Source organism: Cajanus cajan, chromosome 11, assembly GCF_000230855.2.
Source record: "Cajanus cajan strain Asha chromosome 11, NIPB_CcT2T_4, whole genome shotgun sequence".
In the NCBI taxonomy this organism is placed as follows: domain Eukaryota; kingdom Viridiplantae; phylum Streptophyta; class Magnoliopsida; order Fabales; family Fabaceae; genus Cajanus; species Cajanus cajan.
This window is the reverse complement of record NC_138527.1, coordinates 7,912,987-7,933,707: the sequence shown is the minus strand read 5'-3', so window position 1 is coordinate 7,933,707 and position 20,721 is coordinate 7,912,987. Positions and strand designations below refer to the sequence as shown.

General features: G+C 30.7%; 1 protein-coding gene across 1 annotated transcript; it reads right to left on the bottom strand.

The window, feature by feature from the left end:
• Positions 1-15,527: 15,527 nt before the first annotated feature.
• On the bottom strand, positions 15,528-20,383 carry LOC109815218 (heavy metal-associated isoprenylated plant protein 22). The gene is made up of 3 exons (XM_020379866.3): positions 20,111-20,383; positions 19,939-20,014; positions 15,528-18,390 (listed from the first exon to the last, which is right to left on the bottom strand). Exons 1-3 carry the CDS (start codon positions 20,174-20,176, stop codon positions 18,098-18,100), a joined length of 435 nt encoding a protein of 144 aa, XP_020235455.1. The 5' UTR covers positions 20,177-20,383; the 3' UTR covers positions 15,528-18,097.
• Between the last annotated feature and the right edge of the window lie 338 nt (positions 20,384-20,721).

The following is a 20,721-nucleotide window of genomic DNA, read 5'->3' as shown; positions in this document are numbered from 1 at the left end:
ATTAGTCAATTATGTAGGCTATGATCAACGGATTTTAATTAGGCAGAAAAATCTTCAACCTTAGGAGCAATACGTGAGAAAATTCAATGATCGATTATTTGGAACATGAGTGGATAAGAAAAAGGTTTTATAACTTACAAACATCATTAATTAAATTCAGAACAACTTATGAAACGGGTGGAGAGATTTTAAGTAATGAGGACATATTAATATATATATATATATATATATATATATATAATTATATTTTAATTTGTTTATTGTATATAATATGTGTTTATTTTATATAATCAAAATTATAATATTTTTTTTCAATACACAACTGATAATATTATTAAAATTCAAAATAAATAAATTTAATATATAAATTTAAATTTAAATTTATAATAAACCATTTGAACTATAATATAAGATTATTTTAACTATTCATTATTTTTTTAAAAAAATAGTATTTTAGTTTGTATATTTAATATACTAAATATTTATTATATATAACTAAATTTTATTATAAACTATATATACAAATAAATACTTTATTTGAATATATATATATATATATATTATTTAAAAAAAATTAGATCAAAGATATATTTTTAACTATTGATAATTTATTTTTAAAATATTAAATTTTAATTTATAAATAAATATGTTAAATAAGAAAAATTAAATTAGATAAGAAATTAAAAGAATTCTTAAAAACATTTCCTTAAAAGAATAACTCAATAAAATTCTCTCATGCAAAATAGTTGTTTGTATTTAGTATATAAGTGTTGATATTGAAATTTATTGATAAAAATAAAATACAATATATTGAAAGAAATACAAGATTAAAAAATTCAAACTTACATATAAAATAAAAGAAATATGGTTAGAAATAAGTATTTGAGAGAGATTTTTTCACTAATTGAGGAAACAGTACATGAAATAGAATTATAAACAATAAAAGAAAAAATATATTAAAAACAAGAAAATAAGATTGTGTAAATTTATGGAGCAATACTCATATTATAAATTATATTTTTTTTTACGATATTTCAAATTATAAAATAATTTATAATCATTAAAATACATTGAATTAAGTAAGGTTAAAAAGTAAGAGGGGACAATTGTCCTCAATCTTATATGAATAAATCCATCCCTACTTATAAGGATGTTGACTAGTATAGTTAGTTGGATAATAAACGAGTGTAACTTACACTAATGCAAAAATGACATAATAAATCAAGATTTAAAATAAGTTATATAAGAACCAATTTTATAGGAGACTAAGGTCATACTCATTAAAATTGGTTCTTATATAATCAATTTTGTATGGTAATATAAAAAATCGGTTCTTATATAATCAATTTTGTATGGTAACATAAAAAATCGGTTATCCAAGTAACTAATTTTATAGGTTATATACAAAATAGGTTGATATACAATCCATCTTGTCAAGTTTTTTATAATTCTGAACACCCCATCATTCTCATTCACATTTGAGCTCTCTCCTTCGATCTCCCTTTATGTACCTTTGAATGAACCAACCAATGAGAGAAGGCCAAGGGGTGGGTGAGCCACACAATTCTGTTATAACAAATGCGGATCAATAGTGTCCAAGAAGAGAAGAGAGGGCACGAGCCACAACGATCGAGTTGATGGGTTATATGTTTGAATGACCTTTATATGTGAGATGAGGGGATAGGAATGGATGAGGAAAGTGAATGTTGTTGATCTATTTTCTAATTTGAATACTTTCCACTACATGAAAAATGCTAATTTTCGACAGAAATTTCTGACAGAAAATGGTAAATTTTCAACGAATTTTGTTTTTTCTGACGGATTTAAATCCGTCGGAAAAAAAAAATCTATCGAAAATAATTTAATCTGTCAGAAATTTCTGACGGAAAATTTTGACAGAAATATCCGTCAGAAATTATATATTTTTTTTTTAATTTTAATAAATTTATTAATATATCAGTCCTCATATTTGGCCTCTCAAGCGTTCTACTTCACGACATTTCACTTTTTAGCGTGTTTTATCCTTACTTGCGCAATTTCTGGGAAACTTCCCACAAGGTCACTCATCCCAATACTACTCCAGGTCAAGCATGCTTAATTGTGAAGTTCTGATGAGTAAGGTACCGAAATATATATGTATGTTGTCAGTATAACTTGTACAAATTAATTCATTTAAGTCATCCTCAAATATACAATCTCATACTTGTACTATAATAATAATATATAATAATTTTATATTACGAATAATAATAATAATAATAATAATAATAATAATATATTCAATTATTCTTTATTTATATGTACTTACTTTTATAATTAACATCTAATTATTTCTATTTAAAATTATAATTTAAATTATTTAATTTTATAATTTATAATGATAATATAATTTATAAAATTATAAATATTTATTTACTACATACTTATAAATTAAATTTTAACATTTTAAATAAATTATTAATTAATTTAATATGTTTATTTACCTTAAATAAAACATATAAAATTCAAAAAATGTATTTATCCTTGTTTCATTTTCTAATTATGAACCATTAATAAAATACTAACTTAAAATCTTATCTAATTATATCATAATATTCTCATATCAAATTTAAAACTAGATATTAGTTATACAAAAATATTAAGACCATATAATAAATTGTCAATAAGATTTTAGTTAAATAATTTAAAATAATTAATGTTTCAATTATATTGTTAATTAGCAAATAATTTATTCCAAAGCTAATTAATTTTTTATATATTAATTATTAGTAAAATTTAATAACTTTTAATTTAACAATTAATTGGATCGATGAAACTCAACACACACCATGAGTTATTGAGCGGAATAACTTTATCAAGAGTTATTTTGTAAGTTATCTTAAATCAAACATATAAAATTCAAAAAAATGTATTTATCCTTGTTTTATTTTCTAATTTTCAACCATTAATAAAATACTAACTTAAAATCTTATCTAATTATATCATAATATTTTCATATCAAATTTAAAACCAGTTCTTACATTTTCGACAAATATAAATTTGTCGGAAATATTCCATCAATAATATAGCCATTCCTACAAAAAAAAATTTCATCAAAAATATAAATTTTCCCACAGATTTAATTTTTTTTATATGAAATCATCTTCGATTAATATAACATTTTGTATATATGATTTAAGAGTAAAGAATTTTGAACTTAACGGTTGGATTTACAAAATTCACATTTAATATAAAGTTATTGAGCGGTATAACATCTCCAATGCAAGCAACTCATTTGAGTTGCTTCATGCATTAAAAAATGAAAAAAGTGGTCTCTAGTGTATCATGTCAGCATTAAGCAACTCAAACACAAATTTACTCCAATGGTAAGAAACTTTAAGAAATTCAACTTTTAGAATTTTTTTTTAATCATTTATGAACCAAATTTAAATTTTTATTAAAAAGGATAATTGCACTACGATGAAAGAAAATAAATTACGAGAAAAAATACACAATAAGTAGATTTTTAAAATAAAATAAAGCAATAGTAAATACATAAATATTATACGAAATTAATTTTCATCATTATTATTTTCGAAACGTTCGCAAATATGTTCAATAAGATCTGCTTGAAATCTGGTTAGGGACGGTTGCTTGAGGAAGCAACTCTCTCTCTTCTTCAAGCAACTCATGTTGCCACGTCAGAATCCTCCAATGGCAAGAAACCGGGACTTGAGTTGCTTCATGGGACAAGCAACTCCCATTGGGGAGTTGCTCTTAGTAAAATTTACACCGCTGTAATTATAACCCTCCTTATATATATATATATATATATATATATATATATATATATATTAAATGTGACTTTTACTAAGTATTACACTACTCAATAACTTTATATTAAATGTGAATTTTGTAAATCCAACCGTTAGATTGAAAGTTCATATCTCTTAGATTATATATACAAATTTTTATATTAATCCAAGATGATTTGATACTTCATTTTTATAAAACAAAATTGATGTAATATATTCATTTCAAAATACATTAAAATATGAACACTTTGATTACCTTCCAGTTGTTGTTCAATTTTAACAAAATTTGATATACACGTATAAAGTGATATGAACTTTCAATTTAACGGTTGGATTTACAAAATTCACATTTAATATAAAGTTATTGAGTGGCGTAATACTTAGTAAAAGTTACACCGGTATAATTATAACCTCCTATATTATATATATATATGTAATTTTAAGCTTATTACTTCTAGAAAATAAAAAAATAAAAAAAAATTCTTCTAAAATATAAAACTACTCTTTATGTTAAATAAACTAATATATGCACTAATTATTTAATAAAAAACTCATGAAACACACAAATATGATAATATTCACACTTGAACTTGCTTACTATAATTTTAAAGACAATATACTAACATCTCTAATTAGTTTATAAATATTTAAAAATAAATATTATTTATTTAAAATAATTGTTAAGGTCGAAAATATTAATTTTAAAAGGTTTAAATATATTTTAGTCCCTATAAGATGGGTGATTTTGATTTTGGTCTTTGTAAATTTTTTTTATTTTTCATCCTTGTAAGATTTATAAAGATTATTTCCTACTTGTAAAATGAGTAAAATATTTTTCTTTGGTTTTTATCCCTCTTAAATATAAATTCACTAGTTTGATTATTTTAAGGTAGATAAATAATATTTATTTTAAAAAACAAAAAAATTTAGAGGTGTTAAATATCAATATGATAATAGTACATAATTGTTGTAGGTGACACCTAAGATAATTATTTATCTTTTTTTTTATAAATAAAAAGTAGTTAAAAATGATTACATAAAAAATAAGAATTAAAAATAAAAATTCCAATTTTAGAAAATGAAAATAAGAATTAAAAATAAATTAAAAATAAGAAATTAAAAATAAGAATTAAAGATAAAAAATTTCTGACGGAATATTCCATCAGAAATTTTCTGTCAGAAATTTCCGACGGATTTATTTTTCTGTTGGAAATTTTTGACGGATTTATTTTTCTGTTGGAAATTTTTGACAGATTTATTTTTCCGTTGGAATTTTCCGTCAAAAAATTTTCGTAAGAAATTTCCGAGGGATTTATATTTTTGTCGAAAATTTTCGATGAAAAATTTTTGATGGAAAATTCCTTTAGAATTTTCCGACGGAAATATAAATCCGTCAGAAATTTTTGACGGAAATATCTGTGAAAATTTTTTGTCAGAATATAAATTTTCCAACGGATCCATATCCGTCAGAAATTTTCTGTCGAAAATTTGCGTTTTTCTTGTAGTGTTCTTTGTTGATTCATTTCTTGTTCCTTATTTGGAACTTGATATTTTTTACTATAGCAATGTACTATTCCTTCTAGTATTTCATATTAGGAAGTTGAGTTTTTTTTTTTTTCGAATTTGTTGATAAATAAAGCAATACACTCTTCCATTCTAAATTGTGCACATTACATTTAGTGCTTTCATTTAACCATGGAAAAGAAACACATTTGCAAGAGCTTATTGTTAAGGTTAAGCGTAATGCAAAGTCTCTAGCATGCCTCAAAGGAGCTAATAGTGCCAGATTCAAGTGGATAAAAACCCTTCATCTTACCATTGAAGGAAAATTTACCCAAATCAACAACGTTTTGGTGACTTTGTTATAGTATAACTCACCATCCCACAATTTTCTCCATGGTATTGTGAACTTAAGGAAACCCTATTTCAAGTACAAAATGTGAAACTAGAATTTCCTTTGTTTAAAGGTAAATAAGAAATGGAGTAGAAGTTTAAGGTGGAGCAATTTTTTTTATTACTATCAAACTTAGGATATTCATCAATTCATCTATTCGTATGGGTCAAGATGTTGTACTATGGTTTCAAATGATGAAATGGTCTCAACCATTTTAGAATTGGAAAATGTTCACTCACACCTTCAAATTGGATTTTGGTTTGATTTATGAGTCTATTTATGGTACGCTTTTCAAGTTGTACCAAATAGGTAATATCAATAAGTACTACTTGGAATGAACATCACTAACAAATTGTGTATATTGGCTTAAGCAATGACACCCTCCTTGTTTGTTTTGTAAGAGGACATATGTAGGGATGTCATGATCTATTTCCTGATTTCCATTGTGATGGTTGTTTATTTAGCCAAAATTTATAAGGAAACATATGGTTCTACCCCTAAGTCATTCAAAATCTTGAACACTAACCCAAGTTACCTAAACAAAGCTTACTTCAATACAGCCAAACCAAAAACTTCCCATTACTCAACTGAAAATAATCCACCACCCTTACTACAAACCCCTCCTACTATACCTATGCACCAAGCATAATGAAATCCCAATATCATACACATTACTCATATGAGATGTTAATTCGTAGAGAGAAAAAACCCCTCCTACTAGACATATGCATCAAGCATTATGAAATCCCAACATCAAACACATTACTCATGTGAGTTGTTAATTCTTAGAGAAAAAGGTTTATGTTACTAATTTTGTGATGAGAAATTTTCATTCTCTTATAAATTCCCCTATAAACAATTGATGATGAGGAGGACATAAATGATGACTTGGAACCCCCTGAACCCCCATCTCCCATGATAAAGGATAATTAAGCAGAGCACCACTTATCCCTAAATGCCTAGGAAGGTCTAACAATGTGGGAACCATTCAATTTAAAGGTCACATTGGGAATATTAGTGTCCAAATTCTCATTGATAGGGGTAGATAAAAAAAAATTTTACAACCAAGGATTGATTAATTCCTTAAGTTACCAAAAGAACCAACTCCCTTGTTCGGAATCCTAGTGAGAAATAGCCAAACCATGACAGTTGAAGGTGTAATTCAACAACTTCCTTTGCTCAATTAGGGAGAGAATTGATTGTCCCAATGTATTTGTTGCTTGTGGAGGGAGCAAATTTAATCTTAGGCACTTTTTAGCTTACAACATTAGGCTCTCATGTGGCAAACTATGTGACTCTCACTTTAAAATTTCATCTGGCTAACAAATTATCTCCTTGCAAGGGGAAAAACCCACTAAACTTGTCCAAGCTCAATTTCATCACTTGAAGAAGATGCAACATACCCATGCTACTGTGGAATTATTCATAATTCTACCTATGTAACCTGATGGGCCAAAGGATACAATTTTGGAGCTCCTTATTGATATTGCACCAAATTTAGCACATTTTCTTCATTCTTATAGAGGAGTATTCAAGACAGCAATAAGGCCGCTTGCTTAAAGAAGACACGATCATACTATGCCTCTTCAACATTACTCAAAAGTTGTGAAAGTCAATCCATATATATATATATAGTTAGAAAGAGAAAATTTAGAAAATGGTACATGAAATGCTTGATCAAAGGTATAATCCAACCAAGTAATAGTCTATTTTCCTCTCAGTTATTCTAGTTAAAAAAAAAGGATAGTAGTTGGAGACTTTGTACTAACTATAGGGCCTTGAATACCTTACAATCAAGGATAGTTTCCCTATGCCTACTGTAGATGAATTGCTTGATGAATTGTATGGAGTTAAGTATTTTTCTAAATTAGATTTTCAATCATGTTACCATCAAATTGCTCAATAGTAATTGTAGTTTAAGGGTCAACATATAAGATCTTCAATTGTGCTCTTACATTTTTTATTTCATCTGATTGAAGGTCAAGGGGGGTCTTATTCTGACAATTTCTCACCCACTTTCCATACTTATACTATTATTACCCTTAGTTATGTTTCCATGCAATTCAAGTTCTCATCATTCCTAATCCTCCACTACTGTTACCCTTCCACAGTAAACCCTACCTAGATTCATTTTTAACTGTACAATGTTGTTAAATGAAATGACTTCCCCACTGACATTGAATTCCCCACACGTTCCCATCCCATTACCAACGCATATATCACCACCACATCCCTACTAGCCTCTTCACCCTCATGTCGTCGAAATCCACCATCCTCCACCTCTGCTAGAGCCCTTGTGTCTCCTCCTCTTCTTCTTTATTTCTCTCTCATGGATGCTCCTCTTTAGAAATTCCTACTACTCTTGCTTTGTTCCTTCCAATTCCTTGTCCCGTTCCCTTTCCTATCTTTATACGTTTGTTATTAACAACTGTTGGGATATAAAAAAATTCCAAATCGATAAAATAAGAAGAAAAGTAACAACTTATAAGGCACACACATACTCCAATGATTGAAAGGCCTTTTGGTTGACGACCAAAAGCAAAACCGCGAGGGCTTAGGCCCAAAGCAGACAATATCTCATCATTGTAGAGTTGTGTAAAATAATCTTATAAAAATAACCTTCATGAAATATCCCCTCAAACAAATACCATAACATAACCCCATTAGTGGTATCAAAGCCACAAGTTGGATTCAGTGACAACCCTCGTAATCCCTCATAATTGATAATGTGATATATAAAGACAGATTCTGCTGCATGAAAGGTTTGGTCCCTTGTTTGAAGGGAGGATTGTTGGAATACAAACAAGTTTCACATTGATAAATTAAAAAGAAAAATAACAACTTATAAAACACACACATACTCCAATGATTGAGAGGCCTTTTGGGTGATGACTAAAAGTAAAATCGTGAGGGCTTAGGCCCAAAGCAGACAATATCTCATCATTATGGAGTTGTGTGTGAAATAATCTTATAAAAATAACCCTCATAAAATATTCCCTCAAACAAATACCATAACATAACCCCATCAAAAACTTAGTTTCCTTATTTTCAAGTATTGTGTTAGAAAGTCCCTCATCCATTCAAACTACTTTTGCACCTCTTGTATTTTCATCGCATTTTTTATATGTGGCTACAATAGGAATGAAATCCTATGTGTACCCAACTAATGAATCTGATGCCATTTTTCTGTTTTGTTGTAATATTATCGAAAGGCTTTAAAAGACATAATAGCTTCCAAATTATTTATTTACTATTACTTCCACTGATTATAGGTTCTCTTGTTTGGGGCCAAGCCTATGTCTATTAGATGTAGTATTTACTCCATTGTAATTTTATTATTTTCTCCTTTTGGTGCATGGGTTGGTTCCTGTTGTTAGTTAACTGATTTTTTTATATCTTTTTATTTTTATGAATCACTTTTTTGCTTTGTTTCTTGTGTATATAATATCCAGTTACCTTATTGTATTCATTCAACTCACTATAAGAATGTATTCATTCAACTCACTATAAGAATATGAACTTTTAGGTTGAGTATGAAAGCTACAAACTATGTTACTATGATACACAAGTAAGTTTGAATTGGATGAATAAGTTTCACTCTTGAAAAGTGTGGAGAAAAGATAGACACTAGAAGAGCGGTTGAATAATATATATAAAAAATTCGTACATTTTCAAGTATGTGAAGTAGTATTTGCAACAGACGAAGGGTTAGTAAGAGTAATCAATAAACACAAAAAGTTTTTATATTGGTTCACCTCAATCATCGGGGCTACATCCAGTTCCCAATCTAACTAGATTGAGTTCTACTAACTTTCAACAAAGTTACAAATATTCTTTTACGAAGTCATTTCTAGCTTAAATAAGTGTTCTTTGACTAGCCTCTTCAAGCCACTATCCAAATATTCTTTTACAAACAAGCCTTTCTAGGCTCAACCCCAAGTATTCTTTTACAAATAACTCTCTCCAGGCTCAATTTCAAGTATTCTTTTACAGTCAAGTCTTTCCAGGATCTATCTTGTAACGATGATTATGTAGGTATTACAAGGTTGCAGTTGTTGTCTCTTTTAGATGTGATTGCATTAAATCGTTTATGTTGGTCCTGGGTATAACACGAATCTAAAAGGGGGGGTTGAATATATTCTTCGCTTAGATGGCTTCTAATGGTCTTTCAAACCTTATTTCTAATTTCTTTCTTTCTTAGACCAGTTTTAGTAAATCATATTCAGATTAATAATTCAATCAAAAAAACAATTTATCATATTTAATACACAGCGGAATAAATATTGTAATCCAAATTGATTTTAGTAATTACCTTATTTCTTTATTACCAAATTGCATATAACATACATAGATTTTTCCAAATTGCATATAATATTACCAAATTGCACAAAACAAAGGCCATGATTAGTGATTTGGGCCTTGATTATAAAAATATTCACGTGTGTCTAAATGATTGCATGCTATATTGGAAAGAGTGTGAAAGTGACAATTTTTGCAATATTTGCAAAACTTCATGATGAAAGGAATTCTTCAAGTACAATCTGAGTTTAACCAACAAAAAAAATCATAAAATTTTGAGGCATTTTTTGTTAATTCCTAGACTTCAAAGGCTATTTATATGCTTAAATACTATAGAGTCAATGAGGTGGTAGGAAGAAGAATGCTCAAAGGATGGAAAATGAGACATCCTAGCAACCATCATCTGACTACTAGCTACAGACGCATGATATATGACAGTAGACCCTTCCAAAATGTACAACCCATTACTCCTCTTTCCCTTAGCAACCATAGAAATTCCATTAGACACCTCCATCATCCCACGCTCCACCTTGGTGGAATAGCCCATAACATCAAACATACTTATGAACATAAGATTTCATTTGAGCTTTGGAACAAACCTCACCTCCTATAGTAGCATCTCCCAACTATCTAACACCCTTAATTTGATGGTTCCTATGCCCTGCACCATGCAAGCCTTATTGTTCCCAAGAAGAATCATTCGAATCTCCTTCAATTTTAAGATCTCAAAGAAGTCCTTTACAAGATACATATGTAAGTATATCCTAAATCCATGACCCAACTCTTAAGTTAGTCATTAGAAGATGCCACTATAACTCTAGCGGATTCATAACCTGCAGATGCCTTTACAACATCAACTAACTCTTGCAAGTTTCGAGAATCTTTCCCTCCATTCTTTGGACATTGCTTCTAAATGTGACCCAACTTTTGGCACTTGAAACATCGTGTTTGCTTCTTCCAATCAGACTTTCACTCCTGATTATTCTTGGCCTTATTTCCTTTTTCTTCCTTCTTCTTTCCCTTTCCCTTTACCACTATCAGACTAGTCGCCATATGAACCACTTTTGAATCTTAGAGCTTTTGAAAATCCTTGGTTCGAAACGAGGTCAACACCTCTTCTATGGTGATCGCCTATTCATTCCCATATAGCAATGCATCCTTAAAATGCTCGAACAACTTCGGTAAAGAATTGAGTAGGATTATAACCTTATCTTCATTCTCAAGCTTGACATTGATATTTTCAAGATTATCCACCAACTTGTTAAAATCCACAAGTTACTCCCCAATCATTCTTGATTTCATCATCTTGAACGAATATAGTTGTTGTTTCAAACAGAACCTGTGAGCCAATGACTTTGTCATGTACAAAGCCTCCAATTTTGCCCACATGCCATAAGTTGTTCTCTCTTTCGTGACTTCCCTCAATACCTTATTCCCAAGGCATAACACAATAACACTTCTTTCCATATAAATCATTTCTTCCCTGTCATCGTCAAAGATGGTGACATGTTCACCTCCCCTTTTAACGCTCTTTCACACCCTTGTTGAATCAAGATTACCTCCATCTTGACCTTCAACAATTTGAAGGCATCACTTCTAGAGAACTTCTCAATGTTAAACTTCATGGCCAACTTCACTAATTTTTCTTAATTGCTTTGTCTCTCCATAGAAGGCACCACTTGTTTAGACTCGAGGAATATGAAACACACAAGACAAGCAAGAAAGTCAAGCAAAACATAAGAACGATAAAGAATCAACACAGAGAGAAAACTCAATATGAAAAGACTAAGAAATGAAGGAGTGTAAAGGCATTGATTTTTCACTTCTACTCTTATGAAAATTGTTAAATATATATATATACACACACACACATATATATGTGTGTGTGTGTGTGTGTGTGTGATACACAACATGCCACATGATGTAACTAACTCACATGCCCTATACGAACAATACATAATTGAAGTTAGAAGATACTAAGGTATTACAACAATCAAATGCTATATGGTTTGCATTCATGAATATCAGACGATGAACTCTAGACGCTCCATGAAATACAACCCCTAGACAAAGCTTCTACTTTACTCACTTACAAACCATTAGAGGATTCACCAATTTGAAGTTTTTGAGTCAATACAAATAGTGGTAATGTTGTTCGGGGTGAGGGAGGAAACATAATCAAAACTTGGTTGGGAAAAGAGGCAAGATGAAGTTGGTGATTCTAAATAAAGGTAGAGATGCTATTTTAAATTTGAAACAATACTTAACCTACAAATGACATAGTTCTAGCTCATCTTGTAATGCCTCGCAGCCTTTTCTCATTTCTTCTTATCAAATTTTTCCTTCCCTTCTTCATTCTCACATTCAGAATTCTTCATTTTTGATTGAAGGCTGAGGTGTAGGTGGAAGATCATCTTCCTTGTGTTTACAGAGCTAGGAAGCCATTTTTTCTCCTTTGACCTTCTTCTCCGTCTTCAACGGGTTTCTTTTTACAGAGCTTTGATTTGCAGGTTAGGGGAGTTCACATTTTAATTTATTGAGTCTATCAGTTGATTTTGATTTGGAGCGATAAGTATGTATGTGGTTTTAAGTAGGAAAATGGTATTGAGAAAGGGGTTTGAATTGTTGTAGAAGAAACGCGTGGATGAGTAAATTCTTGGTTGCATGTTGATTTTATAAGTTATTTTAGTTGATTTACACTATGGTGAATGCTTGGAACTGGTTGTATGCTTTGGGGTTTTCTAAAATTGCTGGTTTTGGTGAAAAATTGATGTTTTTATGTGCGCTATTATGAAGACATGTCAGGCACGCATTCATGGTGTCGGGTGGGTCTATAGTAGAGAACCAATTTTCTCGTTCGTGCCGAGTGCGAGGTTAGTCAAATTGGGTGAGAACTTGAAATTGAGTCTCTGGCTGAAAGGCGCCGGGCACAGAATGAGGCATGTTGGGCACGGTATCAGTAGGATGATGATGGTGAACTCTACTTCGGTCACACTAGGTGCGAAAAGGAGTGCGTCAAGCGCAACCTTGGCAGAGGGTTTTTAGTTGCTTTGTGCTAAGCGCGAAAAAAACCCACACTGAGCGCAGATGAGGCAGGGAGCCTCGGGTTGATTCACGCTAGGCGAAAAACTAATTTTGTCACACGAGATTTAGAAGGTAAGTCTCTGACTTACCATTATCGAGCGTGGGGTGTAAGGCGCCGGGCGTGGGACTCCCACGGAAAGTCCCTAACTTGGGTTACACCAGGCGTAGATGTAGTTACGTCTGGCGCGTAGGCACCAAGGTATAACCTGTTTCCTTGGCATTGGGCACGGGCTTGGCCACGTCAGACACATGTTGTATGTTGAAGAGTAGTTGAGCAGTTGATGATTTAAGTTGATATATGTTGTGTGTGAGGATGTTTAAAAGATGTTATGTTAAGAGTGTTGTATATCAAAGTTTTTTATTAAAATTTCTTATTATTGTTTATTTCATGTTGTGTTGATTAAAGTTGTTTAGTTGATTTCAAGTTGTTAGTTTTGGTGATTAAAGTCAATAATTTGATGACTATAGTTGCTCAAGCTGTTTATTTAAGTTGATTATGAGATGTCTATCGTTGTAAAGTTATACCAAGATGTTTATTGTTGTAAAGTTGGGGACATATGTCTAAGATATATGTCCTATGTTGAGATACACAATACTAAGGCGATAAGTTGAAAGTTGTTTTTAAAGTTGAATTTCTTAGCACTGTGTGGGCGACATAGAACTAGTCGATCCATGTCATGGTTGAATCACCAATCTGAGTAAGGTATTGGAGGGTGCGTGGTACTTGGAGGGTAATGTGGGCTAACTTCATATTTGGATTAGTGATGCAAGCCAAGGCCGTGGCAGGCCCATACCCAAACCCTTCTACCCTGACATTATACTGGACCTCCGAATCTAAGTGGCATACCTGAGAAATCGCCTATTGTTGTTTACACCTGGTTCTATTCAGAGTTCCTAATGATATTCTATACTAAACCTGGCTGAGATAGGTCTAACATTAGATTCAGTAGGGTTTATGCCACTTATTAGACTGCTCAACCTCAATTGTTGAAGATCTCCTAGTTGTATATGTGTGACGATGCATTAGTTGATGTTGTGGTTGATGTTGCATTGTTGTTGTATATGATGTTTTATTATTGATGTATATGTTGTGATATAATAGTTGAAGTTGAAATGTTGAATTGATGTAACCTATTGTTGCTCATTATATGTTGAATGTTATTTTATGATGTTTTATACGTGTTATAATTTTATTTCTTTACAAGAACTTGTGAATAAATACATACATTTTTAAAGAAAAATATTTAAACATTATGCATTTATTTTTAAAAATATTTTTATATTTTAAGAAAATGAAAGTACAATATATTGAAATATTTATTCTAAAAATAAACAGGAATAAATCAACAAATCCATTATTAAATAACAAAGAAATGTTTAATTTGTTCTCAAAATACTCATTAAAACATGCCACTTAAAGCCAAAAAGGCATTATCTGGAATCGAGAGAGTTAATAAATTAAAGTAAAAAAATAAATAATCATTATAACTAATTTCTTTTGGGTATTTTTTTTTAAACAATCGAACGAATTTTTTATTCCATTACATTACAAAACATTCAAACAATTGAATTTTCATTCCATTATAAAACATCCAAAGACAACATAATAACATTTTCATTTTGTTCTATTCTAATTATTTATCTCATCTCGTTACTTTATGATCTATCATTCATTTCATTCTCTACCACTGATCTAAACATAATCTTTGAACATAAGGGGCAAGGAAAAAGAGAAAAAAAAAAAACATATGAACACAACATTTGCTTTACATGATTGAACATGCATCTGGGTTATCATCATCAAAGAGCCTCATAAGCTTCATCTCTGGAGACTTAGGGTCACCTATTGCATCAGGGACACTTCTGACAAAACCAGATGGTGCCTTAATATCATATGCCCCTTTCACATAAGGAAATGTCACTAAATTTTTTGAGTCAATACCAATAGTGGTAGTGTTGTTCGAGGTGGGGGATGAAACATAATCAAAACTTGGTTGGGAAAAGAGGCAAGATGAAGTTGGTGATTCTAAATAAAGGTAGAGACACTATTTTAAATTTTAAAAAATACTTCACCTACAAATGACATAGTTCTAGCTCATCTTGTAATGCCCCGCAGCCTTTTCTCATTTCTTCTTATCAAATTTTTCCTTCCCTTCTTCATTCTCATATTCAGAATTCTTCATTGTTGTTTGAAGGCTGAGGTTTAGGTGGAAGATCATCTTCCTTGTGTTTACGGAGCTAGGAAGCCATTTTTTCTCCTTTGACCTTCCTCTCCGTCTTCAACTGGGTTCCTTTTGTGGAGCTTTGATTTACAGGTTAGGGGAGTTCACATTTTAATTTGTTGTGTCTATGAGTTGATTTTGATTTGGAGGGATAAGTATGTATGTGGTTTTAAACAGGAAAATGGTATTGAGAAAGGGGTTTGAATTGTTGTAGAAGAAAGGGATGGATGAGTAAATTCTTGGTTGCATGTTGATTTTATAAGTTATTTTAGTTGATTTACACTGGTGAATGCTTGGAACTGGTTGTATGCTTTGGAATTTTCTAAAATTATAGATTTTGGTGAAAAATCGAAGTTTTTATGTGCACTATTATGAACACGCGCTGGGCGCACATTTATAGTGTCAGGCAGGTTTGTAGCAGAGAACCAATTTTCTCGTTCGTGCTGAGTGCGAGATTAGTCACACTGGGCGAGAACTTGAAATTCAGTCTCTAGCTGAAAGGCGTCGGGCATGGAATGAGGCACGTTAGGCGCGGTATCAGTAAGATGATGATGGTGAACTCTACTATGGTCATACTGGCTGGGAAAAGGAGTGCGTCGGCCGCAACCTTGGCAGAGAGATTTTAGTTGCTTTGCAAGAAAAAATCCACGCTAAGCTCAGATGAGGAAGGGGGCCTCGGGTTGATTCACGTTAGGCAAAAAAATGATTTTGTCGGACGAGATTTAGATGGTAAGTCTCTGACATACCATTGTCGAGCGTGGGGAGTAAGGCACCAGGCGTGGGACTCCCAGGGAAAGTCCCTAACTTGGGTCATATCGGGCATAGATGTAGCTGCGTCGAGCGCATAGGCACTAGGGAATACCTTGTTTCCTTGGCATTGGGCACGGGCTTGGCCACCTCGGACACTTGTTGTATGTTGAAGAATAGTTGAGTAATTGATGATTAAGTTGATATATGTTGTTTCTGAGGATGTTTAAAAGATGTTATGTTAAGAGTGTTGTGTATCAAAGTTGTTTATTAAAATTGCTTATTGTTGTTTATTTCATGTTGTGTTGATTAAAGTTGTTTAGTTTATTTCAAGTTGTTAGTGTTGGTGATTAAAGTCGATACTTTGATGACTATAGTTGCTCAAGTTGTTTATTTAAGTTGATTATCAGATGTCAATCGTTGTAAACTTGTACCAAGATGTCTATTGTTGTAAAGTTGGGGACATATGTTTAAGATATATGTCCTATGTTGAGATACACAGTACTAAGACGATAATTTGAAAGTTGTTTTTAAAGCTGAATCCCTTAGCACTGTGTGAGCGGCATAGAAGTAGTCGATCCATGTGATGGTTGAATCACCAATCTGAGTAAGGTATCTAGTTACAAATATAGTCTCTAACTAGGTACTGGAGGGTGCGTGGTACTTAGAGGGTAGTGGGTGGGCTAACTCCATATGTGGATTGGTGATGCAAGTCAAAGTCGTGGTAGGCCCACACCCAAACCCTTCTACCCTGATAGTATACTGGACCTCCGAATCTAAGTGGCACACTTGAGAAATCCCTATTATTGTTTACACCTGGTTCTCTTCAGAGTTCCTAACGATGTTCTATACCCGACCTGACTGAGATAGGTCTAACGTTAGCTTCGGTAGGATTTATGCCACTTATACTGCTTAACCTCAATTATTGGAGATCTCCTAGTTGTATATGTGTCACAACGCATTAGTTGATGTTGCATTGTTGTTGTATATGATGTTGTATTATTGATGTATATGTTGTGATATAATAGTTGAAGTTGAGATGTTGAATTGATGTACCCTATTGTTGTTCATTATATGTTGAATGTTATTTTATGATGTTTATTGCTGTGAGCTCACCCTGGATATTTTTCCCTTGTGGTTGGAACTACTCTGATCATATTTTGTTATGCAAACAGATTAGGAGTAGATGATGCTGTAACAGGTGAGTGGATCTTGGTTGTAAGTCAACCAAAGGATGGATATTTTGTTTTATTTGTTTGCTGGCTACTAGATTGTTTTAGGGTCGATTTAGAAAAGTATGTGTAAATTTCAAATTTGTCAATGTATCCTTTTCTAAATCATACGTGGAATTATCAAATTAAAATGGCGGCATCAAACAATATTTTTATGTTATTACCTAGTTAATGTATATTTACTTATCTTTTAAGAAAAAGAAATTTACAATATATTAAAAATGTTTTTTTAAAAAAGAAACAAGTACGTGTTAATTTTATTTCTTCACAAGAACTTGTGAATAAAAACATACATTTTTAAAGAAAAATCTTTAAATATTATGTATTTATTTTTAAAAATATTTTTATATTTGAAGAAAATGAAAGTAAAATTAATTGAAATATTTATTCTAAAAATAAACAGGAATAAATTAACAAATTCATTATTAAATAACAAAGAAATATTTAATTTGTTCTCAAAATATTTATTAAAACTTGCCACTTAAAGCAAAAAAGGCATTATCTTGAATCGAGAGAGTTAATAAATTAAAGTATAAAAAAAAACTAATTTCTTTTAAGTATTTTTTTTTCAAACTATCAAACGAATTTTTTATTCTATTACGTTACAAAACATTCAAACAATTGAATTTTCATTCCATTATAAAACATCCAAAGACAACATAATAACATTTTCATTTTGTTCTATTCTAATTATTTATCTCATCTCGTTACATTATGATTTATCATTCATTTCATTCTCTACCACTGATATAAACATAATCTTTTAACATAAGGGAAAGAAAAAGAGAAGAAAAAAAAAAAAAACATATGAACACAACATTTGCTTTACATGATTGAACACGCATCTGGGTTATCATCATCAAAGAGCCTCATAAGCTTCATCTCTGGAGACTTAGGGTCACCCATTGCATCAGGGACACTTCTGACAAAACCAGATGGTGCCTTAATATCATATGCCCCTTTCACATAAGGAAATGTCACTAAATTGTAGGGTACAAATGGCCAAATGTTTGCTGTTTTTCCTGTGTTCCTCACTTGTTCCAGAACCTCCTCTGAATCCACATAACCAGTCACAGTTACCCTCTGTTGCTTTTGGTTCACATCAAATGATTCCACCCCTGAAACATTTCATTATTTCGTCTCATCAGATAAGAAACTAAATAAAAAGTTTAAGTTTGATAAATTATTAGTATTATAGCATTTCATGACTTAAGGGTGGAATTTAATGTGTAACATTTCAAGATTAAAATGAGTATAAAATTATATTTACTACGCCGTTAATATATTCTAATTAAATTCTCAAAATAATTTAACCATCTCACTTTGTTTATAGCTACAACAATAGTTTGGTCATATATAGTTTTTGAAATTAGAGTTATCTAATTTATCCCAAATAAAAAACTAAGATTAAACAATTTCATACAAGAAAATTGATGCAATTAAAAAAAAATGTACCAACAATCTTAAAGTATATAATTAATTGCACTAATCATCTTCCGTAAACTTGTTTAACCCCATTTTTAATTGAAGTTAGACAACCCCTTTGAAATTAAATAATATCTGAGGCATATTTAAAACAACACAACTTTCTCCTTGTTATTTTAAGTTTACATAAATTAGAGTATTACTATTGGTGCCCACAGTTTAATTTTAATAATACTAAGATTTTTATATTGTCAATAAATTAAAAAAAAAAAAAAAGATATTTTTTAAAATAATTATTCAAAAGTAAATAATTTAATTAAAAATCTTTTCCTAAAGTTGACTTTAATTGTTTTGTCCTTCTTGCATATTTTATTTATTTTGGTTAAACATGATTATTTCAATAAAATAGTTATATTTTCATCACTTAAAACTCAGACCAGGATGGACAGGAAGTTGCATAGAAAATGATCGATAGCTTGTTTGACTATTAAATACAAAACAAATTAATTGTAGATATATGGGAAAGATCTCAAGAAATTACCTACAACCTCCACCTAATTAGTATATATATTGGTTAAGATATTTTCGTGACGAAACAGGTTTGACCTTATATTAATTACTAGTATAGTATTGCATCTGCTTCTATTAGTGGTGAATGTTGTAAGTTATTAATGTATTTTGACTGGACATTTATAGGGTTCCAATAGTTAAGTATCATTTAATTATATAGTAACAGTTAAATTAAGTTCTAGTAGACAAAAAGTCTATAGTTTGATTGAATTAGAATCGATTGCTTAATGGTTATTACCATATTCTTTTTTGAAGAGGAAAAGCAATGAAACTAATATTCCATACTTTTGGGTAATATGCAATTTGGACTAAACATGAATATAATGCGAAATTATATTTTATATACCAAAATATACAATAAAGAAAAATATACAAGAGAAGAGACAAGTGTATGACCACAAAATGACTAATGTGATGAAGAAAAATAATATTGAAGAAAATGTTGAAAAAGGTATTTTATAAATAATATAACTTATATAACAAAGTGGCTTTTAACTGCAGGTGTATAAAATATTGGGTATCAAATATATGGTATAGTGATATATTGCAAAGTGTTTGATTTGTTCGTTAAGGGATAATGGAGAGAACATGGTTTCTTTCTTAAATACCATAAAAATCAACCAACATGGTAGTCAATTGAAAGAAATAATGAAGAGTTTTATATGATGAACCTTCCAAGCCCTCCACAGCATCTGTAACCTTTCTTACACAACCTTTACAATCACATTTAACCCTGAGATGAACTGTCTATATTATACACAAACAAAATCGATTTCATGATTAGGTATATAGAAAAAGTGATCAAAAGGGTTAAACATAAATAGAAAATGAAGAAAATTAAACCTTCTTGGGCACAAGTTTCTCCTTTGCTGGTTTGCTACAAGCAGTGAAGCATTCTAGAAACCCCATTTGCAAAATGCACCAAGAAGAATATGTTCCTCGGAAAGAGAGAACTTTGATATGAAACTTAATAGTTTATGATCATCAAGATGTTCTGGGTTTGTAATGGTTTGGTCCAACCACGCGACATATATATATACATTGCACTATCCTCATCCATCTGAATTTTGGACATTCAAATTTGTTACTAATCTATTGTTACTTGCACATCAATATATTGATGTGTACCATGCTCTCATCATCATGTGCTCAATTACTGGGAAACATCATACTATATATATTATTGCAATAGGATATTGACTTGACTTTAATTAGTTTTGGTGGTTGTACTTGGTCGTGATAGTTACTTTGGCGATAGATATTAGATTTTTTAAGCTAACTAAAAACTTTGAATGAATACTTTTAAATTTAAATAAAACTTTAACCTAAAATCTTTATATAAAACTTATTCGCATGGCTCCCTTCCATGCCCCATTTTATAGGGAACTTCAAAGTGAATTTATTTCATTATATTACATCCATATATTAATTTCATTCATTTAATATACCTATCT

Bases quoted from the DNA above. Each gene is read 5' to 3' on its own strand.
- LOC109815218 (XM_020379866.3), bottom strand. From the start codon at position 20,176: ATGGGGTTTCTAGAATGCTTCACTGCTTGTAGCAAACCAGCAAAGGAG. The intron at 20,015-20,110 runs GTTTAATTTTCT...TGTATAATATAG, and splicing joins AGAAACTTGTGCCCAAGAAG to ACAGTTCATCTCAGGGTTAA. The intron at 18,391-19,938 runs GTTCATCATATA...GAAATGTTTCAG, and splicing joins TGCTGTGGAGGGCTTGGAAG to GGGTGGAATCATTTGATGTG.